We start from the raw sequence: 9,633 nt of genomic DNA on the forward strand, positions 1-9,633 counted from the left end.
AATTAATAACTTAACAAGTAATCAAACTTAAACTAGAAAAACACCTAAAACGCTAAAATTTAAACCTAAAAGCTCAAAGATCTAGCTATTTAAGCCCTTAAAATATATCAAAATAACTCTATATAATAGAGTTATCAATAGACATTCATGTAATTTTGATCAAAACTTAAAGATATTTGGGTATTTTAGCCTATAAACATTTTAAACACAAATACTTTCTTTAAAAAAAAAACCTGTTCATTTTTTTTTCTCTCCCAACAACCTTAATCCTAGTAAAAAAGATCATTTTATCCTACAAAAGATCATTTTTAAATTGAAGATAATGTGAATAGTTAAACACTCTGTCTCATTCTATGAAACAATTGATATGAGATTCACGATTCTTCTCTAAGATTGTGACACTAAGAGTGTGACACAGAGCCACAACACGTGCCAAAAACTAACGATTCAAAAACTTTGTAGCCAGGGGCGAAGTTAGCCAATTTTTATTGGGGGGCCAAAGGTTAAGAAGAATAAAAGTTAAAAATTTTAAAAATTAATATATTGAACTTAATCATTAATAATCAAAAGATTTATAATAGACAATAATTTTATATAACATGTAAATCAAAAGAAACAAAATGAAAAAACTTATAATAGGGCTCTAGGAAAGTTTTGCTCGACAATGACAATATCCTTTCTAATATAAACAACTAAATTATTTGTAAAAAATTTATCATCCATTTTGTTTCAAAATCTTGTCTTCTCACTATCATCGACTAAAAAATTAATGTAGTTAACATCTAATATTTTTATTTTATTATATTTAAGTTTATAATACTAAATATTAAACTATAATGCATAAATATAAATAGTTAAATACGATATACAGAATTAATAATTTCTTCTTATACTAGAGATAATTTTCTTTCAACTCAATGTAAAATATTAAGCACATTAAAAACATATACTCAAGATCATTTTTTCTCATATAATTAGGATTAATAAAAAATAATATATTAGTAAAATTTTAAACAGCAACCAATAATGCAATACTAGAACTTATATTTGAGAATTACATATATAATAATTTTTTTATTTTTAAAAATTAAAATTATAAAAAATAAAATCCACATAATAGAAAAAAAAACATGACAAATAGCAGATATAACCTATATAACAAAAAAAAGAATATGATTGATAATTCGTAGAAATTTAAAAAAATCTATAGAAAGTTAAAATATATGAGTAAATAGAATATAATTAAAAAAATAAATAATAATAATATAAATAAAAACTTTACTTTTTTATAATTTTTCAATACAAAGAGAAAAAAGAATAGAGAGAAAGATAGGTGGAAAAACTTAAAAATAAAAAAATTTAAAATTTAAGTAAAATTGAATAGAGTTTGTAAAGTTATTTTATAATTTTTTAATTATATTAATTATTTAATAAAATATTTATTTTAAAAAATATATAATATATAAAAAATTTCAAAAATTTTAAAGGGCCCACAAAGAGATGCTGCGCCCCTGTTTGTAGCTATTCAAGATTTTTTTCATGACAGCTGTTCTTTTTATTTTTTATTAAAGTTGGTATTTTATTGGAAGCAGAAACAAGAATACCATGAAGAGTCCTGAACTTTGATAGCAAAAGACTTCTTTTGGCACAAGAGCTAGCTTTGAATAAAGTCGGAAACTATACATTTACAAGAGAAATCGGGCTGCTCAATCGGTAAATGGCAGCATCACAAAAAGGTACAGCCACTATACAGAAACAAAGGTTCAGTTGTACTCTACCCGCGAAGAAATGGGAATAAAAGAGAAGACAAGGTCAGCGTTTCCTTCACTGAAGCAGCATCCTCAGAGAAAAACCAACCCTAAACAACACGCAAGTATATATTGACTATACACTATCAAAGTGGAAATAGGGGACAAAAGAAAGCAAGGAGTCAACATTGGCGGAGCCGTCCTTCGATTTAATATCAATTGTAGTATTGAAATCTTGATCGAACCTGACGTGGCTAAATCTCATCCATGGATCCCGATATTATTTTATGAATTTTATGAATATGAATGTCAATTTAACATGTCATAGTCTTCTCGCTCCGTGCCAGTTAAATACACAATTGTCTTATTAGCATCGGCATTTTCATGCCCATTCCCGTGGGCTGGTCCTGGTCAATGTTTAATTTCCATTGACTGCAGCAACTTCTAGGAAGTCCTTGCATAGAAGATTCCTCCTTTGGCTGATAGGGCTAACAAGATCAACTGTTTGACGAGTACGTACTTTGCTTTCCAACTAACCGAAACAAACCCCAATCGGATGCTCATGAAAATTAATATTTCATTGTTATCTTCTTTGAATAAAGATGCATCAATGCCTCTATGTTGTGACTGATATTGTGTTTAGTCTATGGAAAAGAAAATATGTTAGAAAGTGAGAAACGAATGGAAAGGATTTCTTTTACCTATTGGGGTAAAAAAAGAGAAAATTAAAAGAAATGAAAAAATTAATTGAAAAACGATTAATGAAATGATTTTTTTCATATAAGAAAAACAGAGTGTTGTTAATTTAAGTTCACTAAATATTTTCTTTAGTTTGCTAATAGAATGATTAAGCTTTAATAATGCAAGTGCCAAAAGATATGAAGTTCACTTCATTTTTCTCTTTTCTTACTTTCTCGTGCATATTTTTCTATCCAATCCAGACGCCCCTCTAATCCTAACAAGTAGATTGATCTGTTGATTTGTTTGTTTAGCTTGTTTTAATTTTTCCTCAAAATTCATCCTATATATCTTTAACACTTTATAACTTAGCTCAAGTGGATGTGAACGTGATTATTGTGTCAATAATTAATTCGTCTTTGATCAAACATCTTTTTGTGAAGGCTAAAGCGAACAAAGAAACGAGCCAACCGGATTAGCAATCTTGAAAAGGATCTGACAAAAGGCATCTGCACCCTGGTCTCTGGCCACCGTTAATTCAGTTAAAAAGCATGGTAATTAAGTTGCCAACTCTTTCTTTGAATCAGGATATCACTCAAAGACTATATATGATTTCTTTTTATTAAAAACGAGTGACAATAGCTTCCGTCTTCAATGCACGAAAAATCAGGGAACTTACATATATAGTGCAATCATGCCCTCCTACTCTCCTGTTCTTTTATTTGTTATTTATTTTTATTCCTTTTGCAAGACTAGGCAAAGCTTGAAAGTCAGCATTTGCAACTTAAAGATATGCTAATTTTGCTAGTGATATGCGCAAGAATTTACCTAAATTCAGCATTTGCGTTTGCAAATTGAAGTAAATTTTCTTAATCCTAAAGGTTTGATTATTCGCTACCCCCAAAAGTTGGAAATTTATCTTATTGGATAGTTAGTCATCCAGCAACTGCTAAAGTCTTTTTCTCCTAATTTCCATTGTTTTGCGGTGAGGTTTTCTCCTTATTGGCTCTTCACATGCCGGACTCCTTACTCTTTTTCCTTTTTTTCTTCTTTTTCTTTTATCTTTACGACTTCATGTTCATTTTTTTCTTTGAACGTTACTTCATGTTCATTTTTGTCTCGACACCAGTCAACCACGTGATCTTCTTTCCTTTCTTGGCGAAAAATCAGCCATTTTATTTTCTAATTTTAGAAAAAGAGAAATTCGAACCAAATTTTTACATAAAGTCATATATATCCCGATGATTGAATAATATTCCTTTCCTTTCAAGTTAAATGTTCATTTTCCTTTTTTAATCGTCTCCATATAATATTCGCTTTCTCAAAATAGAACGTAGCTAGATTTTCAATACTTTTCATAGAAACACTAACATGAAGAGTTTCTCTTTACTTGAAGGGTAAAATTTATTGAGTCAAGAACAAAATACTTGTTTCTTAAAATTTTGTATCTTTTGGATAATGGATTTCCAGATGGAGGAAATAATTGCTTTGCCCAAAGTTTTCTAAGTTTTCAAATCCGAACAAAATTAAAATAGTGAGATAAGTAAAAGATAGGAGAAAATTTTATAATATTTCATAGTCCAACTAATTAATTTTTAGTAGTAATTAGTATGATATTTGTATTAATGCATAACTTATTAGTCTCCGTTTGATTGATATTTTATTTTTTGTTTATTATTTGATAAAAATATAAAAAATACATATTAAAAAATCACACAAATGATAAAAGATAAAAGTTATAATACTTTACAAAAATCTCTTAAAATATTAAAAAAAATTTAAATAAACTCTCATTTTAATATTACGTTTAATAAAAATTTTATATTTTTATTTTAATTCAAATAGGTCATTATGACAAATAATTCAATAACTATCGTTAGTTAAAACATATTTAGATGTGATATTGACACGATAAGTTAATAGGTCATAGTGGATGGTGATTTGACATAAAAACATGTTCACATGATATTTTTCATCATCCACATTAATGTTATGTTAACGTCATGTTAGTATAAAATAATAAGTGATATTTTAATTAATGACAGTTAATTAGTTATTAATCATAAAAACATATTTAATTTCAAATAAAAATATATGAATTTAATTGAATATAATTAAAAAATAAAAGTAAAAATTATAAAAATTTTAACCCCCCTCCCCTCCGCCTCTGGCTTTCATTGAATAAAGCATGCATCAATGCCTCTAGGTTGTGACTGATATTGTGTTTAGTCTATGGAAAAGAAAAAATGTCAGAAAGTGAGAAAGGAGAGGAAAGGGTTTCTTTTACCTCTTGGGGTAAGAAAGGAGAAAATTAAAAGAAATGAAAAAATTAAGTGAAAAATGATTAATGACACGATTTTTTTAAAATAAGAAAAACAGAGTGCTGTTAATCTAAGTTCACTAAATTTTTTCTTTTATTTTCTAATAGAATGATTGAGCTTTAAGTAAGTGATAAAAGATATAAAGTTTACCTCATTTTCCTGTTTTCTTACTTTCTCGTGCATATTTTTCTTTCCATCCGATCCACACGCCCCCTAATCCTAACAAGTAGATTTATTTGTTGATTTGTTTGTTTAGCTTGTTTGGATTTTTCCCCAAAATTCATCCCAAATATCTTCATCACTTTAGAACTTAGCCCAAGTGGATGTGAACGTGATTATTGTATCAATAATTAATTTGTCTTTGATCAAACATCTTCTAGTAAAGGCTAAAGCGAGCAAAGAAACGAGACAAACGGATTAGCAATCTTGAAAAGGATCTGACAAAAGGCGTCCGCACCCTAGTCCCTAGTTACCTTTAATTCAGTTAAAAAGCCAGGATTGCATGGTAATGAAGCTGCCAACTCTCTCTTTGGATCGTTTTATATCATTCAACGAGTATATATTATTTCTTTTTATTAAAAATGAGTGACAATAGCTTCCCTCTTCGCTGCACGAACATCAGGGAACTTACATAGATAGTGCAAGCATGCCCTGCTACTCTCCTTTTCTTTTCTTTTTTTGTTTTTATTCCTTTTGCAGTACTAGGCAAAGCTTGAAAGTCAGCATTTGCAACTTAAAGTTATGCTAATTTTGCCAATGACATGTGTAAGAGTCCAACTACTTGAAGAACTCCATGACCCAACAGTTACAAACGAAACACTCATATCTGATGCCACTAAATCCGGCCGCAGTTGCCAAGGCTTCCAATTCTGGCTTTGTCCGTTCCTTCCCTCCTGGATTCTGAGTCATCATAACCACATCTAGTTCTGAGTTGGCTTTCGAAGCCGCATTACTCTCGGGTAATATTGGAAGGACAGCATCAATCACAATTACTTTTCCATCATCCGGAATGGCTTTGTAACAGTTCTTTAATAGCTTCAAACAGTCATCATCGCTCCAGTCATGAAGTATCCACTACAAAATTTGCAAGCTGTACCATTAATCTATTATCTCATTTGCAGGATGGTTTACTCGTACTTTTGTTAATTTTTCTGGTTAGAAATGATTTAGCCATTACTCAAACTTGCTTATGAAGGAAATAAAAAATATATATTACATAAAAATAACTGCAAACGATACTCACCTTCATAAAAACGGTATCTCCTTTAGGAACACTTGCAAACATATCTCCCCCAACATGTTCAACGCCTGCTATGTTGAATTGCCTTGTTAGTATATATTTAAACAGTTTAAAGTGCTATCAAGCAAACAATGCATGACATCGAGCATCAATTGTCAATTAAGTTAACTGAGATTTAACTTTGCAGATCATTTCTGCTTCAATCGATTCAATTATTTTTCTATGAGGTCCCATTCATGGTGTGATATGTGTAGAACGAACAATTAGCTGAGTATATGTAGGCAGAAATCTTACCAGGGTAGGCCGGGGCATGTCGTATGACATGAGGCTGGTCGAAATTGATCCCCTTAATGGACGGGTATTTCGAAGTGATGATGCTAAGGGCGACTCCAAGACCACCACCAACATCAACCAATTGGCTGACGTGTTCAAAGCCCTTGTAGGCCTCCAGGATCTTCTTCATGACAATAGTGGCTTGATTCATCATTGCAGTATTGAAAATTTTGTTGAACCTTGGGTCCTTGCCTGGGTATTCAAACGCGTGCGTTCCGTGGACCCTGTTAAATGGAATTCCTCCTTCAAGAATTGCATCCTTCAGCTGGCACCTAGCAGTGAATTCCAGTGTAGGAATTGTCAACTAACTTGTAGCGGATGAAAATTTCTTGAATAGTTTAGCCTTTTCACTTTTGTCTTATTTTTAATTATTTATATTGTTTTGGGCATAATATGTACTTATTGGGACAAATATATTGGGATAGAAATGTCAAATGTTGGGACAGATTGTTGGAAAGAAGTATTTTTCTTTCAATGAATATTTATATTATTACCGTTTGAACTCTCTACCTGAAATTAGATTGTTATTTCAAACCAGTCAAGAAAAGAAGAGAGAAAGGTAAAAAGAAAGTGGAAACACACCAGCTATCAAGAAAGATCTTGTCCTGAACCAAGGTCACCAAGGGAGCCAATGAAACACCGTCTTCATTTCTAATGAAGAATTTGGTCACAGGAGTCAAGCTATAGAGCCTCTGCAGGGAATCACCCTGTTCAACAACAGCCAGAGAGCAGGCAAGAACGCTGTGGCTGGCTAGAAGTCTAAGTATGCTGTCCAGCATCATGGGCGCATCTGGGTTCTGGGTTGGTAACTGAGCTGCTATCTCTTGCGGGGATAGCTTGGCATCTGGACCAGCTTTCGCTATGATCTCAAAGATTTCCAGCTGATTTGCCGCATGCAAGGACATTGGCAACGCAGTGGAATTGACAAGTTGCATGGCGTATGAGAAACTTTCTTCATCTTGCTCTGAATGGTCGTTGTTGCCATGAAACTGGGTTTCTACTGAATATCCCATTGAATTGCACAGGCTATTCTGCCAATGAAACTTGGGTGTGATAAAACTCAAAAGCTTGATGTTGGAATTGCAAGGCGCATGCCTCAGTGTCTGGGATAACCAATAAATAGTGTCAAGCCAAAACAATTTTCCAAAAGATTGGTCATAAAGGGCGACCCATCAAGGACTCACGCGCCTCAATATTTTCGCTATAAAAATTCTAACTTGAACAACAGTGATGACGTAGAGCCGTAGACTGGAGGCCGCTTGGAGTTAGCGGCACCACGCCGTCTATTCACCCAAACGTCAGCTACTCAAGATAATTCAGATTTGTCCCTTATTTCAACCTTCTCAATTTTATTTAAATTATGTTTTTTTAAAACATTTAACATTTGTATTTCCTATATACTTTCTTTATTTCAAATGAATGTTCATTTTCAGTTTTATCAATTATGAAAAATAAAATATCTCAAAAGAATAGAATCATGAAAACCCTATTGTATTTAACAATAAAAATACAAAAAGATTATTTACAGAAATAGTTCATCTTAATCCTACTTATAACATAAGTAAATAAAATAGTATTTTAATTCTAAACTTTTTTCGAGTGCAAATAAAAGAAAAAGACAATAAAGAAAGACTACGTAAGGAAATAATTATACAAATAAAATTAAATAAAAGATTCTGAATTAATTCTCTTTTTACTCTTCTCAAGTTGAAGCATGAAAATTGTAAATGCCCAACTTACCCAATAAAGCTTGAAATCACCCCGACCGAGTGCTTTGGTGAGTATGCCTATCAATTGATATTGAGATAAAATCGGTTAGAGTAATAAAATTTTGGACTAAATATGAATGAAATGGCAGTTTATTTCAATATGCTTGGTATGCTCATGAAAAACTAGATTAGCTGTAATATGTAATAATGTCCAATAATAACAAAATAAAAAAATTGGATATGAATAAGATACTCTCAAATCAAATAGGATTTGAAGAAGCCAAACAATCTCATTTGCAATAAAATATCCTTGATGGGTAAATGTAAATAATGAATAATCTAATGGAGACTTCTAAAGAAGACAAACACGGTGCTCCCTCTGTCTAGGAAAGCTCTAAGGAATCTTCATGTAGACTTCTTTTCAAGATTGCCATACAAAAAGGCATTGTTAGCATTTAACTGATGGAGTTCCCAATTGCGCACTGAAGCAAGTGATCATGAGATAAGGTAATCTGCAAATGAGATAAGGTAATATGCAAATGAGATGTCTCGATGTGATGTGTCTATAGCCTAATGATGTCTAGTCCAAGGGTGTGTGGCCCTTGAGTGTGCGACGTTCTTGTATGAGACCTTCTGCGGTGTGTCTGTCTCGTACGAAGCCTTCAGGTTTACAGACCTTTCGATCGAGACTCTCTGGTGTATGGCCCATGGGTGTGTGGTTTGGGTGTGCACGACACTCTTATGGACAACTATCTAAGGCACGCCTATAGTGTGCCCTCCCAAGGTGCAAGTTGAATGTGCATGATCCACGAGCTCGAGGCTTATGAGTATGCATAGTCCGTGCACATTTTCCTTTCATGTGCTACAGATGAGCATGCCTTCTGGACGCACTGCATGTGCACGTTCCAAGTATACGTGGCCATGTTACATGCAACCCTTGTCATAGGTTTATGATGTGCATGACCCACTGTTGTGAAGGTCGTGTCCGCTCACGCTTCTGGCGTGCGAGCCCTTGGTGTGCACAGCCTATGCGCACTTTTTGCACATGCACCGCTATTCAAGTGTGCAGTCTTCTCGCGTTCTTACTACTCATGCACGATATTGGTGCATCAAGCTGTTGTGCCAGGATCATCGATCCATATTGTGCTACAGGGCTCATCTAGCTATGCCCTGCCAGTGCAACTTGGCTCTGCAAGTGTGTGGGGTTCTTAAAAACCCCTAGTTGATGATGGCCCAATGTTAGTTGCCAATTGACCTCTAAGTAATGTTGCCCTAGGGGGTTGATTTGTGCCTCTATGACATGTGCAGCACAAGTGTGTATTGTTGGTGTGAGCCCTCCATTAAGCTGAACTAGTAATGGAATCTCAAACCTTGACATTCTCCCCACTTAATTCAAACAATGCCTTCGTTGCCTCGTGGTCTTTCTCCACCTTAAGTCTTCTTCAAGGTCTCCATTAGCATTGTGGGTTCACTTAAGACAATTCCTTGTTGGTTGTCTCGAGAACACCTCCAATTTTGAATGTGTTCGATCATGCACATGTCTAGCTTAATGCAATACCTACTAGAGAATATGCCACTTCAATTCCAAGAAAATACTTAAGTTT

The 9,633-nt window shown here is 33.2% G+C and overlaps 1 protein-coding gene across 1 annotated transcript; it reads right to left on the reverse strand.

Moving 5' to 3' along the window:
- Positions 1–5,284: 5,284 nt before the first annotated feature.
- On the reverse strand, positions 5,285–8,481 carry LOC110412097 (isoflavone 3'-O-methyltransferase 4-like). The gene is made up of 6 exons (XM_021422538.2): positions 8,397–8,481; positions 8,061–8,107; positions 6,903–7,423; positions 6,282–6,592; positions 5,991–6,055; positions 5,285–5,821 (listed from the first exon to the last, which is right to left on the reverse strand). Exons 3-6 carry the CDS (start codon positions 7,331–7,333, stop codon positions 5,525–5,527), a joined length of 1,104 nt encoding a protein of 367 aa, XP_021278213.1. The 5' UTR covers positions 7,334–7,423; positions 8,061–8,107; positions 8,397–8,481; the 3' UTR covers positions 5,285–5,524.
- Positions 8,482–9,633: the final 1,152 nt, after the last annotated feature.

Source organism: Theobroma umbraticum, unplaced genomic scaffold, assembly GCF_002168275.2.
Source record: "Theobroma umbraticum cultivar Fairchild unplaced genomic scaffold, ASM216827v3 scaffold_95.0, whole genome shotgun sequence".
Taxonomy (NCBI): Eukaryota; Viridiplantae; Streptophyta; class Magnoliopsida; order Malvales; family Malvaceae; genus Theobroma; species Theobroma umbraticum.